This window comes from Aythya marila (genome assembly GCF_965140915.1).
Source record: "Aythya marila genome assembly, chromosome: 5".
NCBI lineage: Eukaryota > Metazoa > Chordata > Aves > Anseriformes > Anatidae > Aythya > Aythya marila.
In genome coordinates this window covers 10,265,736-10,292,353 of record NC_139046.1, presented here as the reverse complement: position 1 = coordinate 10,292,353, position 26,618 = coordinate 10,265,736, and the positions used below count along the sequence as shown (strand labels likewise).

General features: G+C 39.4%; 1 protein-coding gene across 6 annotated transcripts in view; it reads left to right on the top strand.

Annotated features, from left to right (window-relative positions):
* The first annotated feature begins 676 nt into the window (after window positions 1-676).
* The window catches only part of KLC1 (kinesin light chain 1), a 50,826-nt gene continuing 24,884 nt past the window's right edge, over window positions 677-26,618 (top strand). For 3 of the 6 annotated variants that reach the window (XR_014317541.1, XM_082760851.1, XM_082760850.1), the window contains exons 1-7: window positions 677-1,050; window positions 17,467-17,728; window positions 20,572-20,802; window positions 22,869-22,947; window positions 24,844-25,069; window positions 25,540-25,627; window positions 26,377-26,478. Coding sequence is in view for 5 of the 6 variants with exons in the window: in XM_082760851.1 (XP_082616977.1) it covers window positions 17,468-17,728; window positions 20,572-20,802; window positions 22,869-22,947; window positions 24,844-25,069; window positions 25,540-25,627; window positions 26,377-26,478 (987 nt within the window). In the remaining variant the exon portion in view is untranslated. The remainder of the gene's footprint in view (window positions 1,051-17,466; window positions 17,729-20,571; window positions 20,803-22,868; window positions 22,948-24,843; window positions 25,070-25,539; window positions 25,628-26,376; window positions 26,479-26,618) is intronic. The other 3 variants (XM_082760853.1, XM_082760852.1, XM_082760854.1) reach the window with 1 other exon arrangement.

The window sequence follows — 26,618 nt, the reverse complement described above, 5'->3', positions numbered from 1 at the left end:
TCTTTCTTCGTTAGAGGGAGTGGGAGTGAATTGGAAGCTGCAAAGTAGTTCTTGTGACACGTGTCACCGCCTTTCTGATGAAACTCTTAAATTTTATGCATAAACCTGTCCAACAGCAGGGATCCTTCAGTGGATCCAACGTGCATCCATGACAAGGGTGTTGAAACACGCAAGGAGCACCCAACGAGCCCAGAGGGGGCACCCAGCCTTCTCCTCAGGATTTGGGCTTCTGCCTTCTTTCCTGGGTGACTCGTACACCACAAGCTGCTGCTGCTGCTCCAGAGGGGTTCAGCTGGAGCATTTACGAGTCTCGCTGTCAGCAAACCCTAAAACTCCTCAGACACCCAAAACACCTGACACCACCATCACCAGCGGTACCCAACCCCAGTGCCTGCCCAGCCCTGCGACACCTGACGGGGCATTAAGGAAACCCCGCATTTTGCCCCGGGCAGAGCCCGGACACAACCCGAGCCCCCTCCTCGGGGCTGTGAGGGGGATGCTATGAGCGGGGGGCTCTGCCCCTTCCCGCTTCCCCTCCCCGCCGACCGCCATGGCGGCAGGCACGGCGCTGAGGGGAGGGAGAAGAAGGGCGCGCGGGGCCCGCTGGGAGAAGGAGGGGAGCCGCCATGTTGGGCGGGTCTGTGGGCCGTGCCGAGCCGTGCCGAGCCGTGCCGGTGGGCGGTGTGGGGCGGTGTGGGGCGGGGGCAGCACCAGCAGCCGGGGCGGTGGCTGCCAGCAGCTGTCAGCGCCCGCTCCTCAGGGGCCGGGGCCCCTCGCCGAGCGCACCGCGGCCGCCGCTGCCGGGCTTGTCAGCTCCTCACGGGAAGCAGCGAAGGCGCCGCGGCGCCCACCCTCTTCCTCACCCCTCCTCGCCCTACAGAACCCTTTTCCTTCCGCCCGCCCATCGCTGACATCCTTCCTCCGGTCGCCTCCTTTCCTTATTTCCCCCCCCCCTTCCCCCCTTTCCCCCCTCTCCCCTTCCCCGGGCTGCGCGGCCCCCGCCGCCCCTGCGAGCGCTGCGCACATCGCACGAGCCTGCAGCACCGAGCGGTGAGCCGGGGGGGACGGGGATGGGGACAGGGACAGGGATAGGGACAGGGACAGGGGGGGCACCGGCCCCACACCGCTGCCTTCCCCTTCCTCTCGGCGCAAACAACAAAAGGACCCCCCGCCGCCCCGCTGACAGCCTGCCCCCGCCGCCTGGGGTGCCTCGGCTCGGGTGGTTGGGGTTTCTTTTAATTTATGAGGATGGGAGGTGGCTTTCCCCGTTGTTCCGTGTCCCCCTGCTGATCCGCTAGAGCCGAGGCATCCCCCCGGAGGCTTTGGCTTTGTCCCTTCCCCTTCCCTCCCTCAGCGCTGCGGTGCCGGCCCGGCGCCGCCCAGGGAGGGGGCCCGGGGGCTGAGGGGGATGGAGCGGGGCTGAGGGGGTTTGGAAGGGTCTGAGGGGGGCTGGAGGGGTCTGAAGGAGCCTGAGGGGGGCCAAAGGGGTCTGAGGGGGACCAAAAGGGTCTGAGGGGGGCCAAAGGGGTCCGTCGGCCTCGCCCATCCGCCGCGGTCAGCCCGTGTCCGTGCGGCGCTTTTGTTTTTCCTTCGCCCGTGCTCGGGTTTGGCTGCTGGGGTTTGCTGCTCCTTCTGAAATGGTGGAAGGAGAGGCGGAGACAGCTTCCAGCTCGGGTTTTTTTTGTCAATAGGGACCGGATTTATGCCGTACAGGTCACCCACCCGTCGTGCTGCGCGCTGAGGTCTTAACACTAAGATCTCGGCCAGATTTGTGCGGTGCTAAAATGATGAAGAAAATCATGGATTAGGAACACGTTACCCTGGCAAAATGGCCCTAATCCCTACCTGACTTTACTGATAACTGCATCTTTTGGGCACAGATCAATTAGAAAGACACTTTCCGGTCTTTTTCATCCTGGCTTTGCGTTCCTAATGTTTGTAGGTAACAAGATGTCTGATTTGTAAAGCTGCATAGCAGTTGTCTGTGATCATAAAAAGGGACTTGCCTCCTTACTGAACGCTGTGTTATGAGCACACTGAAGCACATTTTAACAACCAAAGCAGCATCACCTAAATTAATGCTACTGACTAGCTTGTTGAAGGCTACTAAATCAATGAGGGTGCTTTTACTCTATTATTTTTTCCCCATTACTCATTTCCCTTGGCGCATATGACTTAAATGTAGCAGCGGTATTCAAGTACCAAACATGGAGTCAAAATACAAAATCAGAAAGTAAAAGCAGCCAGAAAAGAGCGAAAGTTTGTTCTTATACTTTGCTTTGAACAGCAAAATGGTGAGCAGTGTCACTCATAATATAAATTCTTTTGCAGCTGTGCATAAAAATATATTAAATGAGGGCTCTTAAAGTACCATTTTAGTGCTCTTACAGTTGGCAGAAGGTTTAGTAACATTTACTCTATGAAGTAATTATCTGTTTTACTTCCCCTTTTGTACTTGCACTTCACTTAAATAGGAAACTTATGTCCAAAGGGTGTCCATTGGAAAGCTAAAAAGGAACCTTCGAGATTTGGACAGCTTAGCATTTTAATTTTAAAAAGAAATGTTTCAAACTGTTCTGGAAAATAGCTTTATTTTAATTGATTATGAATTCCAAAGCTTCAGCGAAACATGATAGAGGATATTATAACCCTAGGATTATAGATACAATTGAAAGTAACACATTCAGCATTTACTGGAAGCAGAGAGAAAACCGATCCAGATGGTGATTCTGAGCAGAAGACCTCATATTTTGTAAGTCACTTACAGATTTTTTTTTTTTGTGAACACATGGTTTCAGAGAACCTTTTTGTGAAACTGTGACAAATATGGAAAACTAGTTGTTCCATTTAGATATGCTTTTTATATAATGCAGAACCATGTAGTAAAATGCAGAGCTTTTTAAGTTGTCAGTTCCTGAAAGACACACACACAACAATGCAGTATCACTTCTGCATCATGTTGCAGTTAAAGTTTGGCAACCTTTCTGTTTCCTGAAGGATGATGAAGGAACTGGACAATTCCATTAATGAGAAATTCCAACAGCAATTCAAGTCTAGATTCCATTCATTTTCTAATCAAAGAAAACATGCTATGATATCTAATTTCAAAAGGGAATAATGCTACTCCCAAAATGTCTTGTGAAGTTGCATCAATTACTGTTCATTAAAATATTGTGACATGCCAGCAGTGCCTTATGAAAACTAATTTTAAAAAAGGCTTTCTTCAGTGAAGGAAGAATCATGTTCAAAATCATAAAAGAAAAATTTGCAGGAGTCCAGAATACAATCTACTACACATTTTGACATACAGTAATGAAAACAATGCAGTACAGATGCATAAGGGATATAAGAGCAATTGCTGCTTGCTCTGTTTATGAAGAACTTACCAAGATGATGTCAGAAAACCCTCACTCGTGTGCTACCCTTAGGCAGTATACATCTCTCTCTGTATATCTGCGTGTGTGTGTTTATATCTGTATCTATATGTGTACACACACATACCTACATGGCTGTCACTTAATTGGGAGCTTGGGGAAATACTGTAGCCTCTCATTCTGCTCTGAGTCCACTTAATGCAGCTTCTGTTTCTCTTGAGACATCGTGAGCTTGTGCTCTTTCATCTCTAATTCTGCTTGGCTTCTCTGGAAGACATATGAGTGGATTTATTCTGGTATTAACAGCATCTTTTCAGATGTGTATCATAATTATTTTAAAACTTAATTCAGTGTACGAATAGTTGTTAATAATATTATGAAAATAATATTTTCATAAGGGAACTGGAAAATGAGTGAGTTTGGGAACATTCATAAAGAAGCAAAATATACTTTTGTATTTAAAGTTGAAGAGTTTGGTAGCAGATGGTGGTGAGGAAATGCCTACTAGGACTATTTAAATAAACCTTTTGTGGTCTGTCTGCTTGCAGGTATAGTTCAGCATGACACATCTATCACAAAAATGGGATGTGGCCAATTCCTTCATCATTGCAACAGAAGTGGCTAGTCACAGGCTTTCCTCTTAATACAGCCTGGATAATACTAGATTTCCAAGGCGTTTTTTCATTGATTTATAAAAACATATTAGGTACCTTGACCAAAGTTTAGAAAAACATTTATTTTAAATGTTAACTCTCATTTTCCTTAAAACAAAATCATTGAGCATATAACGTCTAACAGATACCACATAACAGTCAAATACATTGCTCATGTTAAAAAGAAGCCTTTTTGACTTCAAAATACAGCTGGTTGTAATGGTTATATCCTGAGTCATGCTCAGCATTGGGTATTTTTGAGGTAGTAAAGCTTTCCCAATAATTTTCTGTAGTGAAACATTTTTCTGTGTAATAGCAGGCTGTAGAAATAAGTGTGCTTTCTTTGAAAAATTATTTATCAGTCACCAAAATCAATTAATGCCTGAGAAGAAAAAGATGCCCTCCTGCTAGCTTAGATTTGCTGAGATGCTTCTGTTGCTTGGACTTATGGAATTTGAATCAAGCAGTTTGTTAGAGGGTAAGAGCCAAAATTATAGATCCTTTCAGTGATGTAGAAATTATTTCCACGGGGTTTTGTGTGAGGGTCTTTGACAGATGACACTGTGCTTGTTTCGGAAAATGTTTTATTGTCCTAGACAGTTAGTATAATTAATAATGACAAGCCATAGCAGATAGGCAAGCATGAGAGCTGAGGATGTATGCTTCCAGTACCTGAAATATATTTCAGTGTGTGAACAAAGGACTTGTTCTCAGAGGGCAAACGCTAAAGTACAGTTAATACTAGTTTTCTTTATACGGTATAAACAATTAGCATATCTAATTTCTCATACTTGATAGTTTCTTCAGACTGAGTTAGCTAAGAAAACAGATGCAAGTAATAGTATCTGACTGTTGATATAATCACTGTTTGTTTCTCTGAATCCAGCTTATCTCCCTTGGGCTCTGCTGTTTAACTATTTTTAGTACAGTCAGAAAAACACTATTTACCCTAGAAGCAGTTTTGACCTGCAGGTGGAATTGAACTGAGTTTTTCAAATAATTATTATTGGTCATCTTTTTTTTGTGTGTTCAAAATCATGTGATTGTGGTCTTCTACTCCAAACACGCTTTCCCCCCCGTTGTCTACATAAACATGCAGATTTTTTAACCTGGTTTCTCAATATCAGGTCTTGCCTACAGGTAAAAGTACTAAATTACTTTTTGCAGGTAGTCTTAAAACCGAGCAGTTTCCTACGTTGGTTCTTTGTAAATAATTGCCATAAAACCTATTAATTATATTAAGGTGGTGTTTTGGGGGTTACATCAGACCTGTAGGTGACTTTACTATATTCTAAAGTGAATATAGCGACAAATGTAACCCATCAGTCAGTAGTGCTATCTGCCTTATATATTGGTAGGGTTGGAGTGGTGGCTAACGACACCCTAATTACTATGGGATTGTAACCCTGCACTTGTATGTACCCAGAAAACCATGTAAAAAGTTAATGATGCACTAATTAACATTGATAAGGTCAAGAAATGTCTGATTTAAAGCTAACCTTTTTGGTAATAGTTAATATCTGCTTTTCTTACATTGTGTGTTTTATATATGTTCCAGGCAACAAAGCTGTATCTAAAAACATTTTTTTTTAAATGACGATACTTAACTTTTTCAACATTATCAGATAACTGGCTGTCTATCGTAAATCTTAGTATTTATGGCTGATATACAACCACTGATTACATACCCATAAACTGTTTCTCACATCGTGTGCTGCTACCCTTTGTAGCAGTATATTGCTGTTCATATTGTGTAGCGTCCTAATGCTGTGCTTTGTCCTGCAACAGCAGCAGTTAAAAGTTAAGAGCACGCTGCAAGTGCTCTCAGTGTGTTGTTACTGGCATGTGCCATTCTGCTGTGGAGAGGGTGGTGGCTGTAAGCTTCCTACAGGACCGCAGTGGCTGCATTCCTGCCATATATCTGGAGTTTGCTCCTTTCCAGCTGACAGCAGTTGAATGATTTGCCAAGCACGTTGCGCAGATTTACGGGCTCGCAGGAGAGGAGGTGGGTTCAATGGTGGGGGTGGTTCTGCTGTTTTTGCTTCTGAACACAATATGGTGCTTAAGATTGAATGCTTTTATGGATGTTCCTTTAGCAAATAACGTAGGAAGGTCACAGTTGTGTCTTCCAGCTTGAGCAGCTTCCATTTCTGAGAGGCAGCTGTTCCCTCATCTTCACAAATGTGTTTTGCTGTACCCTCGGCTTTAACATTTCATTTGTTCATGTGGTTAAGCTGGATGTGTCCCTCCCAAGTCATACTGCGTTTGTGTCTTGAGACAGGAGGGATGGCTGAAGAAGCAGGATATTTTCCCCCCGCAGGTTGATGTAGATGGTGGCTGTGTGTAATTGGATTAATGCAAGTAACGGGACAGGGAACGAGAGGTCACAGGTTTGAGATTGGAAGGCAGCAACCTTGTAAATTGTTTCTGCTGACAAAATAGTAATATATAATCAGTGGCTAAGGTTATAGTTGCATGTTTGTTTAGTCTGGGTGCTGCTTTATGTAGTTCCACACTCCTGCCACTTGTTCCACACCCTCACTCTGTTAACACAGCTGTCTGTATGGCAGCGGGGTGACACAGATTTTGGCTGGGTTTCCGCTCCAGACTTTTTCTTTTTGTGTCTGCTTAAAATAAAAGTCCTCCTCTGATCTCATTTCTCTGTAAATCCTCTCATATCAGATAGTAGTGCACGGAAGATGTAGGAATGCAGTTGTTTATGATTTCTTTGGGTGTAGCCCAGTTGCATTCAGTATACTGGATGCTGCTGTATTGCAATACAGAGGGTGCAGGAGTCGTGCTGATGTTTATCAGTGTGCTAGCACACTCGACAGTGACCCAGAGGTCTTGCTGGAATGAATCCTCGGGACAATACATTCATTTTGAGGAGTGGTATACATTGAGAAGGCTCAGTGGGTGCAAACCTGATCCCTGTGCCTCCGTAAGGCAGAGTTCATTTAACAGACAGGCCGTGCTAAAAGCTGGTTGTGTTCTGCTCTGAGTGCTCTGGCACAGAGCTCTGGTCCTTGGTGGGTGTTCCCGGTGGCTTAAAACAAAGCCCAGAGAAGACAGAAAAGGTTTTGTTATCATACTGATCCTGTTTTAGCCAGATGTCCTCGTTTTCAAAAATTTGTTACCCATCTGCTATCTTCTGAGAAGGCAAGAGGCACCACAGGGTGACTTTGACTGGATGGCCCAGTAATTTGCTGATACTTAATTACATCTGCTCTCCATTGCTCAGAACAGAGGTAAGGACTGATTGATGATTCAATAACTCTGCTTTTAAGCCTTTCTTACTCAGTAACAGTTTCTCTCACAGTACTTTTAAGTTGAAACTATATGCTATATGTCGTTTTTAGAGTCCATTTAGATTTTGCTGTTAGAACACAATTTATAACTTAAAAAAACCCCTGAGTGCTGAGTCTGCAGAATGAAGGTAAAGATGCACGGCATATTTTCAAAAGCAGCAGTCAGTGGGATTTGAGTTACACTGCCTGCGTGTAGTTTGTGTGTCCGCTGATTCTGTTTCTTGATCCCCACCCAGTTGTTGTGCTAACAAATGGCCTGGAAATATGCTGGCTGATTTTTTTTTTATTTTTTTTTTCCCTCTCTGCTGGTCTGGCTGCACATGGAACAATACTCAAAAATATGTGATCTGTTGCTCTTAGTGGCACAGTTGTTTTAGGAAGTGACTGTTCTGCCATCCGCAGTACTGAGGGATGCTTTCAAATCATATTTATCCAAACAAGACCATTTAAAATACAATACTCAAAGCGTTACTTTTAATGTCTGTTGTGTCTGTTTTCAATTTAATGTGTTGTTCTTTGCCAGTGCACAAGAGGAGCAGTCTGGTGCAGCAGGACGATGTCAACTGTTAAGCGAGTGTTGTAGATGCAGCCAATATTTCCAGAGTCCCCAAGGAGTCCCAGTGCCCCAGCAATCACTAAGATAAATTATGAGAGAGGGCTGGAGCTGGGGCTAAAACTGTGCTTCGATCCTCGGGTGTGAGAGCACAGAGTGCCAGGGCGACTTTGTCACGTGCTGGGCTTAGGGCCTGTTGTGCTGCTCTGTGCTTCCAGCCCTGATTGACTTCAAGACCATCTGAGTAAGCACTGCAGATTACAGAGCACTTAAAAGGGACATGATTCACAACCTTCTAGCAAAATCAGCTCTCTGCTATGCTGGGTGAGATACACAGTGAGTGATACAAAGTTGTTTTGCTGGAGGATTGCATCATTTGCTACACTTCCTGTGAGGTGAAATTTGCAAGGTGTAATATGTCAGTCTGGTAACTGGCGATTGCCGTTGAAAGCATCAATTTTGGTGGAATATTTAATGGTATAGAAGGATTTTTTTTCTTAATATTGTGGACAACATCTGAACAATTTTATTGTGTGCCTCCTCCTGTAGTTACTTTGGAAGAATGAGGTTAGTTGGTTTGGGGATTTTATTCTCTTCCTTAAATGAAAGGATAAAGGGGAAGGTGATTTACCCTAAAGGTTGAAGGGGAGACTCTTTGCATAGTTTCTGCATCTTAATGTAGGCTATTAGGTAACTTGAAAATCAGATTTAAGGATTTGTTAAATCTAAAGGCTGGCCCATGTTGAAGCAATGTTAGTGGATGGGGCTCTTATGTCTTCAGAAGGAGTTGCTGGTTTTCTCAGTTTTGATACAGATAACCCTTCCCTTCAACATCCATGAGCCTGCAAGAGTAACATAATCTGTACTTTCAGTAAATTGGCCCTTTATGGGAAGAACTGCTGGCAGTGATGTGAGGCAGAATGTGGCCTTCTCTGCCTTCCCTGCATGCATTTTATTATTATTAAAGTTCATGGAAATGCCATAAAAAGTAAATTTGGTAAAGATTATAGGTCTGATGTTAGTAAGTGGAAGCTGATGTGGTTTTTAATGTATTGTGGAAGTGTGATTTGATGGGAACACACTCTCCTACTTTTACCTAAGTGCCATCTAGAGTTTAGATAACATAAATAGATGATTACTTGAATTAGTCGGGAAAGTAGTTCATGTCTCAGAAATAAAAATGCAAAATGAAAGAACTAGAGTCAAGCTCAAAAAATGGTTTGTCTACACTATTGACAACTTAAAATTGCAAAACGTATATAATTAAAACCACTTTGCAGTTACTAGACCTCTCTATTCCAGTCCCAAAGAGATTCTCTCAACCAGCTAGAATCAGTCTACAAAAAACATCAAGACTCAGGATTCATTGAAGACACGGCTGCACAAGCTGATAAGCCCCTCAAGAGCTAAGCGCTATTCCCACACAGAAATAAATATAGACGGTTGGAATAGTGAGGGTAAAAAATAAGGGATTTGATAGCGATGATGGATTTGTAACTCAAATCATCTTGACAGCATTTCTTTAAAAATACAGTCAAAATTTCCTTTCGGTCTGCTTTAAGCAGGTAATTTATGAAGCATGTCTTTGTAATAACAGCATACTAAACCACAATACACATTTTTTGAATAATTATCCTTGATTTTTTTTTCTTTGATTCTTGTGACAAGCATTTTTAATTTTTATAAGCTAAGTATAAATATGATGACTTTTAAAATCATTCTGCCTCCTGATGCATTTAAGAATGCTTACTCTGTCTTTATGTAACTACTCAATATAGTCACAGATCATTTTGCTAAAATGCACCTTAATCTCCAGCGTGCACAGCGAGGTGGGCTTTATGGCCATAAGCACAAGGTAAATCCTGTGGCCAGTGTCGTAGGGAACAGGACAAATGCTCTGCTTTTCTTGAGGTCTACTTGTGGCTGCTTGAAAGTGCTTATTAGTGCTCACAAGAAGCTAGGGAGTACTGGCTTTGGAGAAAAGCCCCAGACGCCGTTTGGTGTTGACGCAGCAGTCATGCACAAAAGCAGCGACTCCCTTGCTCCGGGGGGTAGGAGGCTGAGATTTGCGGTCGCCCATCTTCAGAAGCTACGTGGGCACAACTGCAATTAACAAATTGCCATTAGAGCTCATTGCCCAAGACTACCAAGCAGTGGAAGAAGTTTGTGCTCCATTTTATTATTTCGGAAAAGGTTGGGGTTTTGATCTTACTGGGGGTCTATGGATGTTAAAGAAGTATGCTGTTCCAGATGGAGAGAAAGGAAGGTGTGTACTGCCAACCTGTGAGAGATGATATTAACCTCAGTTAACAGAGTTAGGAAGCGTGCATCTTCTTGAAAGGACAGCTTTTGGCATAGTTCCTCTGAACACCTGACTGGGTCTGCTAAACACACAGAGCATGCACCTGTCAGATTGCTCATGCACTTGCTTCAGCATTGACAAAGAGAAATCTCTGATGTGCTGACAAGTGGCTAGAAAAGTCTTATTTCCACCTAGCTTCATGAGATGTTAGGACTTGGGAATGTATACAGAGACTAAATTTTTCATGCTCATGATGTGTGTGGGCTGGTTGCAGCATCCAAGGAGATGCCACTTCTCAGAGAGAGAATAATCTGCTGTGATCCACTGTAATTTTAGGATATGTCACTATTCTGGTTTTTAATCACTGTCAATTTTTAGTACTTTAGAATGGTAAAATGTACTGGGGGAGCTGTGCTTGGAGGATGCTTGCATTTGATGCCATTCCTACTTGTACACAAATAATGGGGGTAGGAATAGCAATGCGTAGCAGAGTGGCTGTATCACGGGGGATCTCTGTCTGCTGCAGTAAGGGAGCAGGAGGAGCAAGATGGGATTTGGCCACGGGCTGCAGCGTTATGGAATTACAGGCGCGGCTGAACCTAAGAGGAAATAATTGCATTGGTGGCTCATCAGCTAGGGGGATGCAGTGCAAATCTTCATAGCTTGTGCTCTTTCAGAGCTGACAGCATCACCGTTGCTGGGAGTTCTGTTTTGCTATTGTATCTTCTATTAGCAAATATAACTTGTGACCCTGCTTTTCTCCTTTAATTGTTTTTAATCTTGCAAAGAATCCAAAGGTTTCTCCCATAAAGTATGATCTTTTTAGCAAGCTATGTGGTTGAAAGATTCCAAAATTTATCAAAGCAAATGCACAGTGACTGTGTTCTTGGGTTAAACTGGTACGTAGTTCTCTTCACTTAAACATAGTTTCATGCCGTGGATAGGCTTAATGATGGCTGGTGGGTTTTGAAGGGCATGATGCAGGTGTAGAACACGTGGCTGTGCAGCCTCATCCCAGCAATGTGGACAGCAGGCTGCACCCAGCAGCGTTAACAAAAAGCAACAGACGTGCTAGTCTGGCCGAAATCCCTGCAGTATTTGGGTCTTCTGGTGTTTTATGCTTCCTGGGCTTACCTTCAGAAGCACTGAGCCATTGCACAGTGTGAGTGTGCGTCTGGTTTGCTTACCAACAAATATGTCTTGCAGTGTTAAGGTTGGAGGTCAAATTATGAAGTTAATTCTGAGCTTTTTTAGGGTGCATGCCCTTGACATCAAAGAAGTACAAGAGTCCTTTTTATAGTATTTACCTTGCATACCTTCCTCTTAACCAGGTGGCACGGCAGCCTTCTGCGTTCAGGGTTACCTCTGGCAGAAGGAGCGCAATAAAGGGGGTCATTTTTGTTAGTTTGCTTTTTTTCTATTTAATTTGGATGCTTACTAGAAGGAACTTGATAGATTAAAAAAAAAGTGAGTCCAAGGGGTTAATTCTTTTTTTAGACATGTCCTGTTCTAAAGGCCTTCATACAGCTTAAGGTTGGTTGCTTGTCCATCTTGTCTGCTTCTGGTCAGCAGTTTTATGGACTCCAGTACATGCTATAATTGCTCTCACCAAGTTATTTTTAAGGTAGCTTGTGTATGCATGTGCTAAATTGCAAAGACACTTTCTGAGCTCGCCTTTTTGGAACCCCGAGGCAGTACCGAAGCGCAGCAGGACTCTGTTTGCAGAACTGGGCCAGCGAGGGTACCTTGGGTCTGACCTCCAGCAGAGCACTGCTTCCAGACAGTTCAAGATTTTCTGCTCTCTAGAGGCTCATACACGGACTCAAATATAGTATTATGATGAGACTCATATATTGCACTGGCAGTTTGTCCACAGTCCTGAATGTGTCAAACACAGAGGAAAAACTATGCTGTTTCTTCAGTGGCATCAGAGATGCGTGTATCAGAATAAAATGCCTGACTGTAAAAGGTCATTGTAATTAAAAGGAGGGCAAGTCAAAGGAAAAGAGAGGGTGTACACTTCTTTGGGTGTGGGAATATGGCCTGTGGTAGTAGGAAATAGGCTCATGGAGAGAAAGTAACATCTTAGATTGAAAGAATCATTCTTGTATGTGTGTGTATATATATATATATATGATATATATTTATATATATCATATATATATATTTTAGACTTGGACATATGTGACTGTAAGCTGTAACAGCAGTATGTTCAAACTGGCTGTTCCTTACCCAAGTCCTTTTACAAACGCCTTTGAGTGTCTGAAAGACATCCCTGGGTGATTCATCCCTGCCATTTCTGACGGGCGTGTGCCCTCAGCTGCCTTGTTAGGAGGAGGTGCAGTTCATGTAGTGGTTGACATAGTACTCCTCTTCCATGGCAGGCAGTTTTTTGTGTTTGATGATGATCTTCTTGTGCTTGGAAAGCTTGTGATCTTGTTGGAATTGTTTGAGAAGCAGTCTCCCACCCTTGCAGATGAGCAGTAAAGCAGGTAGCAGCATTTCAAGATGGGGAGCTCTGCGATGCAGTGAGATGTGCGTCTGGGCTGAGCTGGGAATTAAGGCCTTGTAGATGGCAACTAACACAGAATGAAACCAGCATGTACAGCGTATGGAGCCTCGCTATGTAATTAAGGAGACACTAAGTGAAATTAGGGTTAAAAGCCCTCCAATACACCAATTATTATTACCAAACAGTGAGCTGGTAGGTACATCTTAGAAACACAGAAAGGTCAAACTAATACCTGCTGTATCCATGGAGTTTTCCAGCTCATGGAGATGATGGGGCAAGTAGGCATGGCTTGGAGGTCCTGTAGCTTTTGCTGGTAGGGAAATTATTTACTTTTATCCTGTATGCAGATACCTTATTCTGTGTCAGTTGTCCTGTCTATATTTTCAGAGGAAAAATTTCAGGGAGAATTTGATTTGTTGCCGGACTTGACAGATTTTTTTTTTTTCCTTTTGTATTTTCAAGCAGTGATGGTCAGAATCTAGATGCATTTTAAAATGTTTCTACCAAGCTTTTAGTACTTGAAATGTGACCTATTAAATCATGAAAATATCAATACAGAGAGAAGAAACTTTTAGAGATATATAATAAGGAAATAAAGTTTTAACAAAGACTTACAGCTGTTTTATTGTTGTTTTTAGGCAAGGAAAAAAATGTCATGGGTTTCTTAGAAAAGAGAAGTGTTCTGCCTTGATAAGTTCTTGTATGCAGAGGAGGATTTGTATGGTTGTGTGTAATCTCATTCGAGAAATCAGAAATGATGTTGTATTCTTTTATCTAAGTAAAATTTCACCTTAAACGTGAACCTTTTTATCCTTTGAGGGAATTTGCAGGGAAGTGACGCTTTTTAAAGTAGGTGAGTACAGAAAATTATTTGTGTTTACGAGATCCTTAAATAAGAGTTTGAGAAGTTCACTAGATACATGTGTGTCTGTAGGAGAACTTGGGCACAAATTGTAGTGTCAGCAGTACCAGTGTTATTGTTTTAAAAGTTTTATGGCTAAAAAAAATACTTAAACTGATTAAGGATACAGCCCGTAAGTAGTTTGTATATGATGGGATTATCCCAGCAGCTACATGACAGTGGCCTTGTCTTTCCTTCGTTCCTGCTTCCTCTGGTTTAGATTTTTAGTATTCCCAATCTATTTCTTTGAATGAAGTTACAAAAGTGATTGGTGTGAAATTCTGCAAAAACCTCTTTAGTAGGTGTAACTGTGCAGCTTTTTATAACTGGCCAAGTTCGCTATTTTTGTGTTAGATGCAAACTGCTTCCTTTTTAAAGGTGTTTGAAAAGTGGTAAGCGACTTAGTACACAAAATGGTCTGGTGGTAAATAAACAGGATGCTAACACTCAAGATCTATGCAGGCACGTATTTAATCTGATACATAAATTGACTAAGCCAGCAGGCTAGGCTGTAACTCTGACATTGCATTTTTTCCCTTGATCCATGGTTTTGTTTTCCAGCTCTAAACCTTTGTGCATCTTGATTTTTTTTATTATTTTTTTTTGGTCAGTTGTAAATTGAATTACAAGATTAGTATTTGAACCTAGAACCCCTGCTCTGTAACAGGTAAAATTTGGACTGCAAGCTGATGTCAGGATAAAATGGAAAGGGGCTTAAGAAACCTTTGTGTGCTGTTTTGTGCATTTGTTTTATTTTTTTTTTTGTTTGTTTTCCTTTCTGTGGGGGAACATAAAGATTTTTTCTGGGGAAGAAAAAAAGGCAATAGAAGTGTACAGTAGGTTTTATCTTTTTTCACTTGGATGTGTGCATGTCTACTTTTGCATACAAGCTTATGTTTTTTTGCTGCGTGTATGGGATTTAGGGGCTCAGGCCATGCCAAACTAATTACATGATTATGTTGTCAAATACAGTCATGCTTGATGAATAGGTTTGCCCTTTTAAAATGGATTTTTTTTTTAAATCATAGAAATAGCACCATACCTCCATGTTACTCTTAAAAGATACTAAATATTTATTAATCTTACTCTTACAAAGAATCTGATAGCATAATAAATTGTATATTTGATATCTTCCCTTTTTCTCACTTCTTCAGTTATATACGTTATTGATGTGGAGAACATTATCCAAACTTCTGTAGTGTTTTGTTCAGAGATACTTAAACATCCTACAAAACCTACATAGAAAGATTTATTCCTTTCCTTATGCGATCAGTTCTACACATCTTTTTTGTCTCCATTGGGTATAAAATAAATTCTTAAACCTGCTTTTCCTTTCTTCAAAGGTTTCTGTGCTGGCTTTGCCTTCCTGAACTGCGCCTTCTGTGTATGCAGCCAGAGCTACGTGCCAAATTCTAGCTAGGATCTGACAGCCCTTTTTCCCTGTAGTAACAAATTGGTGTCCATTTCACACCTAAGATGTGGTGGTGCACACAGATTATTTTCTTGTTCTGGATTTCTGCTGTTGGATAGGTTCTCCCCAGGCTACGTGATTCATTTTTGCGTGAAGGGAGGAGTGTTAGAACACCCGATGTAGTTTTTGGCATTGCTTTCTTGGGTTTGTATATCCTCTTTGTAACAGTGCATGGCTGATCATTTATCTGCATTCATTTAACTTCTGCTTTGGTGGTTAAAATGTGCAATTTTTATTAACAGCCTCTATGTACACCTTACACGTGCCCACACACCTGCCTTCCATCTTTGATGTCACAGAATGACTACAAAGCACTGAAGCACGCAGAGGAATTGCTGTCCCGGCTCACATCAGACAGAAGCAAATTAACACTTGCTTATTTTGGAAAACTTAAATGTTGTAGAAAAACTCTAGGTATTTACAAATGACGTTTCTCAGAGCTTCTCAAGTACAAAATGAAAGTCCCTGTTCAAAAGATGTCCTTTGCTCTTTTATTTCTGTATGATCAAAGGTTCAGTTCTTTGCATTCAGGGCAGAAGCTGTTAATTGAAAGCATGGCAGCATGCTGGATGGTAGTTAGGGCTCAGCTATAGGTTAATTTAGCATAACCCACAACAATTTCTTACACGATTTTGCTTGTTGCGTTTATTTACAGATTTGGTTTGCATTAAACTGCAATCCATTTACACACAATTTTAGATAGTATGTGTTTTTTAAATGGTATTTAAACATTCTAGGTAGTATTTCTCATATTTTGAATGGGAATTGTGTAATAATTGTTCTGCTCATCATGTTTTGGTGAGCTGGTTTCTTACACCAGGCTAGAGTAGATGTTTGATACAGATGTATATGTTATGCATCTGTTTGTGAATATGAAGTTCTTGTACTAAATTGTGATCAAACCTAATCCACTGCTTCCCCAAGTTATCTGTGTTTTCAGACAATAGATTGTAACAAAATAAACTAGTGTAGCATATGGCTCTTTTGTGACAAATGGGAATGATTTTTTTTACAAATCACATTGCAGGAAGTCGTAACAGAGATTTGAGTGTATGTAAAGAGAATGAACAACCTCTTTTACACTATACAGTAGAGTACAAGCACATCCTTCAGCTGTAGCCATGCAGGCGTGTGTGTATGCATTGCTTGTTTCTAAAACACTCTTATCCAAGATTTAAGTGATTATAAATTTTGGGGGTGCTTTCTTCTTAAGTTATACTCACTGATGTTAATGCAATTTAGCAAATTCACTTTAAACATTAATTTATCAAAACTTCCCCAAGTGTCTTTGTATAGATGTGAAAAGGTTTTTGAAAAATCATTGCTACTTTATTCTAATTTATACTTCTGGTACACTTGAAGCTATTTATATCTTAAGTATAAAGGAACAATTCCTGAATTCTTTTTTTCATTATAGAACATTTTTCTGGTGATACAGAAACAGAAGCAAGTGATTTCTGTCTTCTGGTCGTATTGCAGCATTGTTATACTTGGTTGTCACTTCAGCAGCAGGACATATAATGGTAGAAATACCAGAGTTTCTATAGTTTGCACTTGGTTGAGGCATTTACAAACATCCAGAAATTTGATAGCCTTAATAAAGCGTGCAACGTGCTGACTAAATAGCACAGTGAAACATTTATCACAAGGATTGTGTTATACAAATCATTTTTTCTAGCACGTAACAGCTGTTGTAGCCTACTCAAAACAGTTGTGTCTAGGCCTGTAGACAATTGAATATCTATATCGAATTCTACAGGAACAACAATGGATGTAAAGTAATCTTAGGGGGCAGTTGTTGTTTTCAAAATACGTAAAGATATTAGCTTTTGTACCCCCTTGGAAAAGGATCAAGATGGTGTTTTCTTGCTCCTGGAAAAGGACAAAGTTTGATTGATCAATCTTTTTAGAAGGTTGGATGGTATTTCTTCAAATTCTAGGTTGTGAATAGCTGTAAAGATAATTGTAGATCAGTGGCTTCAGTTGTATGTATTATAACATATGTTTTATACACCAGCTACTGCACAAACCAGAATCCTAGAAAAGCAGCATGATTGTTCAGGCCTTATTGGAAAGTCTTTTGCCATGTTTGTTTGTTTATTTTCATCTGTTTGCCTTATGAATTAGCGTTGATATTAACTCTGGAAATAGAAACTGGAAATCTTGAAGTGCTGTTCAAAGCCAGGATGTAAAACATTGTGAAAGCTCTGCAAAAATATCATTACATTATGAGTATGTATTTAAAACAATTATGTTTTAATGACTTCTTAAAGAAAAGCTTTATTCACTTGTAGAGAATGGCTTGGCTGGGTTTTGTTTGTTTGTTTTTGTTGTTGCTTTTTTTTTTTTTTTTTTGTACCCTGTGGTTAACTAGTATGCTCTTCTTCTTCAGAATGTATGAAAACATGTCCACAATGGTGTATCTAAAGGAAGAGAAGTTGGAGAAGCTTACTCAAGATGAAATCATTGCCAAAACTAAGCAAGTGATTAATGGACTAGAGGCACTGAAGAATGAACACAATTCAATTTTACAGAGCTTACTTGAAACACTGAAATGTTTGAAGAAAGATGATGAAACTAATCTGGTTGAAGAGAAATCAAACATGATTCGAAAGTCACTGGAGATGCTGGAACTTGGCCTTAGTGAAGCACAGGTAAAGCTGAAGTGAAAATAAAGCATTTCAGAGTTTGTCTGAATTTTTAGTATGAAGAAATTAATGAAAGATCGTTATTTGTTCTCTAATTGGAATTTAAAATAAACAGATCAGTTCTGGCAAATGTACATTTGCTTTACTGAATATCAGCAGCATGTTGAGACGTGTGAGTTGTTATTGTATGTTAAGGAAAAAGACTGCTCTAATTATTAGAGGCTGTTTTACTGTGGTGCAGAACTAATTACACATTCAGTATCAAAGCACTAAATCCCGTAACTGAGGTTCCTTTGACTTCAACTTCAGTGGGATAGTTGCTATTTTCTGTTTAGACTTTTCGATGGCATTGGTCAGGTAATGAGCTGCTCAAACAAGAACTAAGCAATGGCATTTGAACATGAGCAATTGTTTAGGGAGATTGCACACTAATAATATAAAACAGATTTTGCTCAGGGTTAGGAGACCCAGCCTTTGAGTTCTTCTATGATCTTAAATCCGTGTTCTTGTTGCCTTAATTCTGAGATTCTTTTATGATGCTCATGATGCTCCTTGGCCTTAAGAATCTAGAATGTTTATTGAATGCTTTGTGAAACCAAAATTGAATTTAAACACATTTTAAAGGTTAAGGGTTTAGTATAGAACCTGAACAACTTTCATTTATGCTTAAAAGAAAGGGTTCAGAACTAACTTCTGTGAACTATCTTAGTGAAGGAAGGTATCATCTGCAGAAGAGATTTGAGAAAATGTTTATTCAGAATGTGGGGACTTTGTTGGCATTCCAACTTCAGGAGTTTCATGGTTTTTTGATCCAGTACCAAATATATGGGATGCAACACACTCATCAAGATAAAATGGCAAATGAGTTGAAGGTGCTGATGGGATAACTTTATATTAATAGGCTTTGTATTGGGCTGTCATTGTGCTCAGTCTTCTTAACTGGATTGTTCTTGTTTGGTGCTATGGAAGTTGTGTGTTGGGTAATGGTGAGTGGAGGTCTGAGAAAAAGACAAATGTATGTTGCTACACGTGGGAATGTAGAAACCCTGGACTTGGTACAGTCTGCTAGGCCTTACTATTTGCATACTTTGATGCCATGTATTGGAAGAAAATGCTAAAAGATACACAGCATAAAACTGTAATAGCTGAGTTACCTTTAATGGGTGTTAGTAGAAGATTTGTGACTGCATGAGTTACCTTTGTCTTCTAACTTCGGCATGGTACTGGGACTCTGAAAAGGTAGGTTTTTAGACTCTGTCAGTCTCTGTAGCCTCAGTTGCTAATATTGCCTTGTTTGCTCTAGCTGGTGTTTTGTGAGCTGCAGCTGAGGAGCCAACAAGTCCACATTTATTGCCTTTGTTAGGAAAGTAACTGTATTTTACGCTGCTACTGATCAGGCCTGATAAGCCCGGTCCTCCTGTGCTCTTTGGGTTTTAACAAAGTAGTATTTTGTCACTTGCTTAATTTAAATTAAGATATGGGAGTATTTTATGGGTGTTTGAGTGACATATAGATATGATGAAGTACATGTTAACTTCCATCGAGATGAAACTGATTTTGCTGAAGAAGTAATCAGAGTTTTCTTTCATGTAGAATCCTTTGCAACCTTACTCTCTGGGGTTACTTTGCTGTTGTAGTTTATAAAAAGTTGTTTGAGTACGTTGACTGTATTATTGCAACTTCCCTAAGTACGTTTTTTGATGTTGCAAATGAAACTGTTTGAACAGGCAAATTAATTTAAATTATTTTGAATATGTAAATAGGCAGGTGCTGAAGTCCAGAAGTTTGGACTGGTTTTAGGAAAATTATCCGTGGTGTTTCATCTCACATGAATTCTCTAGAAACTACTTCTTCCTTATTATGGTGTTTCCTGGAAACCGGAAAATTTTGGTTAAAAACATGATCTGTTTCAGATGAAATACTTAGCTTAAAAACACATCAAAGTTACTTTGTTTTAAAGAACCATGAAATTGAGAAGATGAGTTTCACACCCTGAAGTTACTAGTATTTCATCTAAAAGTTGATTTTTATTATCACCACTGGCCATTTTTTACAAAGTGTTTTTATAGATGTGTCAGTGGTAGATTAAACAGTGAAGGCAGAGCGTCTTCTTTGTGTAGCATTTGGCTTTCACTTAATGTGCTCATTTTTCATTTGACATCATTTAGTAAAAAATATATATCCAAATAGACTGCTTTTATGACCATTCTGGTTTTGTCCTATTTATGTGACTGTTCAAACACACTGGAAGCACACTCAAGCTTGTGATACATGTGTATGTAGGTAAAGTACTTATATAATCGTGTGTTCATGTGCACATTTAGATCTAATTAGTATAACTGTCACTTTGAAGTATTATCTTTATGCAGAGTTCATCCTTATGAAGTCCAAACATAAATATGAACCCTTCTCTATTTGTAATCTGTCAAATTAGCAGTACTCTCGTTTAGTTCTTACAGGGAAGGTGATCCTTCAGGCTAAAAGCATTACTGCTCCATTTTGTGTTAATGGAATGGAAATTTCCATTTCAGTAATCTGAATCCTAGTTCAAATTTTTCATAATGTTTTAAGATTACATGTAATCTTGGAGAGATTCTAAAGCAGTTTGAATTCTAACAGCATCATGAAAAACGGTAATCAGCAAAGACTACTTGTGGGTTAATTCTGGTTGAACAAATGGTTTATAAAAATAATAGAGAAAAAGCAAGTATCAGATACATATTAAGGTGAAATCCAAATGTTTACCACATTTCACAGATGATGCAGGTTTTAAGTGATAAAGGCTTGTGTGTTAAATACAGGACTGCATTCTGGAGGAAGTATGTCATGAGATACCTTCTGCTTTTCAGGTAATGATGGCCTTGTCAAATCACTTAAATGCAGTGGAATCAGAGAAGCAGAAACTGCGTGCTCAGGTTCGCCGGCTGTGCCAGGAAAATCAGTGGCTACGGGATGAACTAGCCAATACGCAACAGAAACTACAGAAAAGCGAGCAATCTGTGGCCCAACTGGAGGAAGAAAAGAAACATCTAGAATTCATGAATCAATTAAAAAAATATGACGATGATATTTCACCATCAGTAAGTAGCTGTGCAGTAAAAAGCAGTGCACATTTATGTTTGTGTTGTAATCTGCCTAGTTACAGAGAAATGGCAGATACAAGCTCCTTATTTGTTGCTCACGTAAGCATGTTGTTAAAATGCTTGCCTTGCACCAGTGTCACATAGTTTAGATTCTTAGAGTTCAGTTCTTATCTTAAGAAAGTATATGCTTTACTGCCTGTAGATAATAAAATACATGAGGATGAAAAATCCGTGAATACTTATTTAGCATCACATTAGCATAAAAAATATGAAGAACTGACCTTGAGACCAAAAACTTCCTTCTATACTCTAAACAGTTAAAATAAGTGAAGAGTGCAAACTATTGCAGATTGTAGGAGTGTGTGGCATTTGCTTATATTGACTGCAGGATTTTATTTTATTTTATTTTTTTTGGTCAAGTGAAAGTAGCGTGTAGTCTCTGTAGCCTCAATATAGGCTATACAGTAGGATAGGATATCATTAAATCCCCTTTCTGGATCTTCTGCCAGACATTGTGATCATCTGCATGTTTTCAGTCATGTTTAGCTAACCTGTTGTGTTACATATTCTTAGGTTAGGATAGAAGATGGTTACAATTTTAATTTACATAAGTAACTTAATACTTAAAAAGATTTATAACTTACTTGCTCTTCATGCTGTCCTTTTATTTAGCTTTCTTATGTTAGGTAGTATTGTAGAGAACATTTCATGTTCAGATGTACTCAGCCACATCTTGGAAAGGACAGTTTTTCATAACCTACTATTTTAGGAATATAATGGGTGAAAGTGTATGCATTTTGGTCTTGCTTAACCAATTGCTTGACCAAATTCTTTTAATGTACCATGAGCTGTTTTTGTCAGATGCATGCAGAACTTCTCAGTGGTATTAGTAGTTGAATACTGCCAGTGAAGTCTGTTAGGTAGTTTTTCTTTAAGGAGAAGAAAACAGTTCAGAGGAGGAAGCACTGGGATTTCTGTGTGCCAAAAGTTGAACTATAATCTATAGATGATGTAAATAGCACCATTATTTGAAATTGCACATAGGGATGAAGTTAAGCAAAGCATCATTATAGTTTCACTAACCATGTGGACTAGTCTCTGTTAACCTTTTGCCAACTGTGTATACTCACAATAAGCTTGGAATCTGCACACTTAAAATAAGATCTCAGGTGTTCAGTCTGCTGTTTTTGCAGAGCACCCAACTTTGCAACCATTGAGCTTGAATGCCAACAGCAGCAAATCCCTTTTTCTCATTCACAGGAAAAGGTGCTGGATAGTGAGCCAGAAAAAAAGGAATGTGCTCTTGGATTTTCTACTTACTGAGATAAATATTTGAAGTTCTTAGAAATGTTAATATTATGTAGGCTCCATATATAGGAAACAGGATGAGGGGATGATCTGCTTCTTTGTTTTATGTGATTGTGGGAGTCTGAATGATCTTTGGATGCTTAAAATCAATATACGCTGATAGATCTTGCAGAAGTTAGTATGGTTCCAGGAGTTGAATATTGGAGATGAACTTCCTTCCAAGTGCTTTTTTTTTCTTTTTGAACTTTACAGATCACAATTGCAAAATCCTGTTATTTGTGCAGAAATTGAGTCCTCAGAAATTGATGTGACAGAATTAAAATTGCTGGTGCAAATTTATTCTCCTTCAGGAGATGAATCTCTTTTTTTCTCTCCCTTGCTCATCTCTAACTGCATATATGACTTCAAAATACAGTGGACAATTATGTATTTAGTAGTGTTCACTCTTCCACGGGTACTTTCGTTAGGTATGATGTCTCCGTAAGAGTAACAAATGTGTTCTTGTGTGCTTAAATTAAGACTGAAATCTAGGAGACCTGATTTCTATTCCTGTCTCTCCTGAAGGTGTCCCATATTGTTTCAGGACAGAGTGTGTAAATACATTTGAACATAATTAAACTTCTACAAGCAATGTTATTCTCAACAATTCCAAAGGTCTGGAACTGGAGAGTTCCTTTAACAATGCAGATTAAATAGACTTGTCCTTTTATGCATTAGGTTTAATAGTGTAACATTTTTATTATTTTTTTCTATAGGAGGATAAAGATACAGATTCCACCAAAGAGCCTTTGGATGACTTATTTCCCAATGATGAAGATGACCAAGGTCAAGGAAGTAAGTGCATTTCAAATTACCATGTCAATGTATCTCTTCAGTGCCAAAGCTAAAGATGCTAATCTGAAAAACAAATCCATGCTTAGGGGCTTTTGGAATAGAGTGGAGTGTTGAATGCCTCTTGCCCTGCTAGAATAAGGAAACAGGAAAGCCAGAAAGCTGATTGTGATGATCGATATGTGTAGGGCCTAGGTTTTTAATCAGTTTACTAGCTCTGTTGCAAAATTCTTGGAGCTGACTTCAGCACCAAATTGGTCCCAGAGTCTTTGTGGGTCTCAGAGTGGCAGAATGACTGAGGCGTGTTCTGAAAGAGTGAAGCTTTCTGATGGTCTGCCCAGATGGTAAATTCTGTTAATGACCTTCTAAATTACCCAATTTAGCATTTTAGGGCAGGTTTCAGCATGAAGTCTTTCTCAGGCAATCTTCTGCTAAGATTGTCTTCCTTAATTTATTACCCATTCTAGAAGTGATGTCTTCAGGTCAGAAGGACTGATAATGTGTGTGGAGTAAAGTTTGAGCTAGGGGTTGAAGGAAGCTGTTAATAGATAATCCTTGCTTAATGAAATATTTTGCCTTTCTTATGGTAGTAAAGCTGATATTATACATGTATAATGTATTGATATTGTAGCGTATGTGCAGTATGCTGGTGGTGTATAATTCTCAGTAGATAAATGACAGGAAAAAAATATCTGACTCATCCCACCTTGGTAATCTGAGTTCTGAATTTCCATTATGGACTCATACTCAAGGTGCACTGCACGCTTGATAGCATGGTAGTGAACACCAGCAATGGAAGGAGGATTTGAAGAGAGAAGAGGTTAGTGTTGAGCATGAGCACCATCCTGAGTTCATCCTGCCTTATCTAGAATTTTATACTAGGAAAGTTGTGTGGCAAAACTGTTTCTATAACTGCATAGTCCATCTGTCATTTTACTGTTTTGCTTTACCGAAGAAGAGGGTGACATTTCAGTAGTTTGCTTGACCTCCAGGAAAAAATAATCAAATGCTTCAGTAGGCAGTAATTGTGGGTGTAGGCTTAGAGTTGTATGATTCCACTGAAGTAAAAAGACTCTCATTTGCTGTGAGTGTTTTTCCTTTAATAAAAGGGAGAAAAGAAAAGCTCATGGCTGGAACCCTTGTCCTGTGTGTTGCCTAGAATTTAATGAGAATGAGTAAGAGATGATTTTCCTCAATCTTTCCTGAAATCTCCCAGCTGAAGAGAAATGAGGGTTTTTTTTGTTTGTTTGTTTGTTTGTTTTACCAAAACCTAGTAGCTAGTAGAAAATAAGTGGCTAAACCTGAGGGTTAGTAAATAAAACCAAAATGTTGACACTGGCTTTGTCTTGGTGCCTTTTCTCTTGCAATTATTAGTCCTGGCATCCAAGGTGTTCTAATCCTTGTTATGCCAACTTTAATTATTTCCTGTTATAGCAAAGGGAAGCAAGCAAAATATACATTTAGAGAAGGAGAATAAATCAGTTGAGCTTTTCTGCAGGTACTTGACTTGTCCATGTTAGTGTTCCTTTCCATAGGAAAACTTCAATATTTCTAAGTGTAAAATTATGATATAGTCTTGAGAATTGTTAGTAATTTGAGCTGAAATAGTTTCTTATTTTCTTCATTTATTTGATTTGACCCTTTCAACGAAAAAAGTGAAATAATATTAATACAATACCCTTGCTTATAAAGCAAGGACAGAATATGAAGAATGAAATGGTCTTTTCTGCTGTCATAGTTCAAGACAGTATAACTGCTGTGAAGCATGTTCTAGCACCAATGCTTTGTATTGAAGGAATACAATTCAGTCTCGTTCTGTGTCACTGTGCAGTAATGTTAAATGTTTTCAAGTTATGGTCATCTTTTAAAACAACTTAAAATCTTGTGAATTTCTTTCAGTTCAACAGCAGCATAGCAGTGCAGCAGCTGCTGCCCAACAAGGTGGCTATGAAATTCCAGCAAGATTAAGGACCCTTCATAATCTTGTTATTCAGTATGCATCCCAAGGTAGATATGAGGTTGCTGTACCTCTTTGTAAACAAGCTCTTGAAGATCTGGAGAAGACTTCAGGTCATGATCACCCTGATGTTGCCACTATGTTGAACATACTTGCTTTGGTGTACAGGTTTGTATAGCAACAGATAAATGTCAGCTAACTAAATATTTAATATTTGGCTATAGGCTGTCAGCGTTCAGCATTTATTTTCCATTCCCTGGTTTTTATTAAAACCTTCAAGAGGGTTCAGCAATATTTATGTCTACGCATGCTAAAAGACAAACAAGTTGCTGCATTTTTGCCTGTGTTTTTGTTTTGAGAGTGAAGCTTGCTTATTTATTTGGTTTACCGAGGGGGCATGTCTTGATTACCCACTTACAGATGATCTAGAGACAGAAATTGGAGAATGGAAGGTCCTCGATCTCCCAGCTACTTTACAGATACGGGCTTCAGGTTTTCACTTCCTGGTTCCTGAATGTATTCTCAGTTACTCTTCTCTTGTAGTAGCCAGTCTTTAGGCCAGTAATGAAGCCAGCTTCACTGTTATGATTTTCTCTTCTGAATCCCCGATATTAATTATGACTCTTTTTAAAATTTAGAGACCAGAACAAGTACAAAGACGCAGCAAATCTCCTGAATGATGCCTTGGCTATCCGTGAAAAGACTTTGGGCAAAGATCATCCAGCGGTTTGTATACATGCAACATCATGTTTTTAGTTGTGTTTTTGACTGCTTTTTTTTTTTTTTTTTTTTTTTTTCCCCCCCAACTCATTCTAATATTAAACTCAACAGGAAAGTTTTTAAGACCTGGCTTATCTCTAAGCAGCACAGGTAGGAGGTCACACTGTAAATTTCTTCATTTTCTCTTAAATATTTAATGTGCCTTTTGAAGGTTATATTTGATGCTGTTTCACCACGAATCATCTGCACTTACTTGATTTTTGGATCAGATTGCATGGATCTTCTATGGGAGATTAATTTGTGAAGAAAGATTTTAAATTTGCTTACTCAGATCACTTTCTCAAACTTGAAATGAAGGCATACTTCTGATTTGTTTTGCTGCTGCCTTTAAATGAAACATAAATCAAACACTTGTACTTGGTGTTTAAAATTGGGGTATCTCACATCATGCAGCCTGTGTCAAAGTGAGGTGGATCTGAGTATAATTTTGATGGGTAACTTTGTAAGACAAGAATGTACTAAATGTCATTTCCACAAATGAATTATTTTATGATTTTATTTGTTTTTGTTTTTAGATTTCTTTTTATGTGTGTATTGTTTGGCAATGTTTATTTCTTTATTTGCAAATTTCAAGAGGTCTGCATTGTGGAAAATTTGAAAGCATCAGTGCATTGCAGATACATTAATTTTGATGGTATTTGTCAGATATTTGTATCTGCAAATTCCAGTAAGTAATATTTCTATTCTGTTGGCAGGTGGCAGCAACTCTAAACAATCTTGCAGTACTTTATGGTAAACGTGGAAAGTACAAAGAAGCAGAACCTTTGTGTAAGCGAGCTCTGGAAATCAGAGAAAAGGTATGACTGAAAAAAATAGAGCACCTTTGAATGGATTTTTGTAAGGGTGGGAGTAAACATCCTTACATTTGGTTTATGTTTTATTTGGATAGATCTGTCAGATTAATCACAGTAGTTACCAATGTCTGAAGTACAAAACG